We start from the raw sequence: 2,615 nt of genomic DNA, 5'->3' as shown, positions 1-2,615 counted from the left end.
GAACGCCCCTTGAGAGTGGACTTAATTCAACAGACCGATCTCACATTAGCCCAGCTTATACAGTGCTGCCCACCTGGAACAGCAGCTTGCTAGCTCTGGAGGAGCACGGTGCAGGTTTCATAGCCAGCACACGGTAATGTGGTCACACCACAGGCAGACAGCCGCCCATGGGCAGCCATTACAGCCCTGCAAGATTTTATGCTACAAAGCTACAAGTGAAGCATTTGGAATACTTTGCTCCAAGACACAAGAGCTGTTCCAGACCTGCCTGGCATGAAGGAACGCTCTGCCTTCTGTGCAGTGCTGCTCACAGGAGCAGGGACCTGGGATTTATAAACACCCAAGCAGAAGTTACTCCTCCCAGACCCTTCTGTGCTCGGGGAGCTGCAGCCTGAGCAGCACAGCCCCTGTAGTCAAGGGCACTGTCAAGAACAAGGACTCCCGCAAGTTCTCCCTCAATAAGAAAAACCCTTCCACAAATACCAGAGGTTATGTGTTAAAAGTTAACCGCTTCCCAGCGCGGCTGGCAGTGACGCTCTTGCCAGCGTTCTCCAGCAAAGCAAGACCCGTACCTGTCCGGGTATGTGCTCTTCATAGCCCAGTCTAGAAGTATAAGCATCTTCTGCTCGGACACAGTCCATGGCATGTTCTGCTTGCGGAGCCGTCCAGCTGTACACTTGGAAAGGAGTGGCTATCCTTTCGAAAGGGTGTCTCTGAACCCTAGTTTGGGAGTGAAAACAATCAGACATTTTCCAAAGGAAGGTTTCTCTCTCTTCTAAGAAAATTTTCCCCCTGCTGCAACATCAGCTTCTGAAACAACAGAGCAAACCTAAGCCTCACAAGCAGCACAGTGGACTTGCATTTATCACATACTGTACCCCATGACGACTGATTGGCATGGGCAGCATCACTCAACAGCAGTCTAGAGAATTATCCAGGCTCTCCTCATCCCCTTTCCCCCATTCTATCCTCAGCTGTGCTTCCGGAGACCCCACCATCTTCTGCAATTGGAGGTGGAGGATCCCTGCTCCCATCTAGCCACCTCTCAGACTGGCCCTCAGCTCTCACCCCCGTCCATAAGGGCTGCCTTATAAAACCAGCCTAGAGCACACACCCGCTAATGAAGTGAGAAAGCAAGCTTCACAGAACGGCCTCTCGTGTAATCCGTCTGCTCTCAGCAGGTGCTGGAGTCTCATCTGTATTTACTCCTGGCCCGAGAAGCACTACAGCATAATCATTTTTAAATGGCCAGATAGTCAGAGTGGTGGCTGGAGGCCACTACTAATTTCCAGCCCTTGTCTAGGGTCACTTTCATCTTCTGAAGAGCAGGAGCAAAGCTCCTGAAAGCCACACAATGTGCCTGGCAATTTGCACCCTGCTGAGCCCAGGCAGTTCATTAAGTGGACTCTAAAGAATGACAGGCTTTTGCACAAGACCCACTGTCCTCGAGCAGAATAAATGGTACCTGCAGCAAGGGCAGGAGAATAAAGCAATATATTATTGTTTTATTATTATAGGAGCTAGAGGAAATCAGAGAAAAGGGACATGCACAGACACGTTTAAAATAATTATTCTCTCTCCACCGCAAGCGTATGCACAGGCCTCGTGTTATTTTCCCTGGTATTTTACGCTTCAGTCTCTTACTGGATTCAGAAGAGAAGCACCTACTGATCAGGTTACCAGCGCAGTCGATTTTGCAGCATGTGGCCATGCTTTGCATTAACTCTTTGCTGCCTGGCTAGCTAGGAAGCCATCAAGCCTCCGACAAGGCACGTAGCCAACCCGCAGACTCAGCGTGGAGACCCACATCCTGGGAGGAGGTCAACACATCAGCAGCTTCCCTTGTACGAACACTGCAGTCCACCTCTGCACCACTCTCTCCCACTGAGCAGAGCCCTACACGTTCCGTTCCTCAGCACAGGGCCCTGCATTCCAGGTAAACTCCGATATTCCCATGGCAATGGAAAGCCATCATCTCCCCCACCCTTTGCTTTAGGCAGAACTGAAATCCGTAAATCTACATGCTGTAAGCAAGAGTCATCTGGGAGCTACAGCCAAGAGAAACCATCAGGGGATAAGGATCAGGACTCTGGGCTTCCATCGGCCTCTATCACTGCCGTGCTGAACAGCAACAGACACGTCTCATCGGCTCTGGCAGCTCCGTGTTTCAGGAGAGCGAAAGCCAGTCGCATCAGGATGGTGCCATGACATTTAGTCAGGTGTTCGGTGGTCTGGCTTCAGCCTCACGCATCCCAACCACCCCAGCAGCTCACGTGAGCTCAGAGAAAGCGGGCACTGCAATCCCAGCTTATCAGGGCAGCACCCAGTTCCCACAGAACCAGGCAGAAAGCTGAGCCTCGCCAAGCAACTTAACAACAGGCTACTCAAGGCAACTAGAGAGGAGAAAGTGCTGCTACCGTTTCTTCTGCAGGGCGGAAAAGTTTTTTTTGAAGGTAGGGCTGATCTGGTTAAGTAGTTCCACCAAGGAATGACTGAGAAAACTGGGGTTTGCAGGTTTGGGATTGAAGTTGTATGCAGTAGACCTGCAAGAGAAAAAAAAGAAACAGAGACATAAGCCATTGTCACACCTGCCACTTCCCATACCCTCGGAACGT

General features: G+C 50.9%; 1 protein-coding gene across 1 annotated transcript in view; it reads right to left on the bottom strand.

The window, feature by feature from the left end:
• The window catches only part of CLUH (clustered mitochondria (cluA/CLU1) homolog), a gene marked incomplete at its 3' end in the record, with an annotated part of 27,446 nt that overhangs the window by 14,402 nt on the left and 10,429 nt on the right, over positions 1-2,615 (bottom strand). Inside the window, 2 exon segments of the mRNA XM_010153140.1 lie at positions 573-720; positions 2,418-2,543. Coding sequence (XP_010151442.1) covers positions 573-720; positions 2,418-2,543 — 274 coding nt within the window.

The sequence above is a fragment of the Eurypyga helias genome, unplaced genomic scaffold, assembly GCF_000690775.1.
Source record: "Eurypyga helias isolate BGI_N326 unplaced genomic scaffold, ASM69077v1 scaffold15896, whole genome shotgun sequence".
NCBI lineage: Eukaryota > Metazoa > Chordata > Aves > Eurypygiformes > Eurypygidae > Eurypyga > Eurypyga helias.
This window is presented reverse-complemented; position numbering and strand designations above follow the sequence as displayed.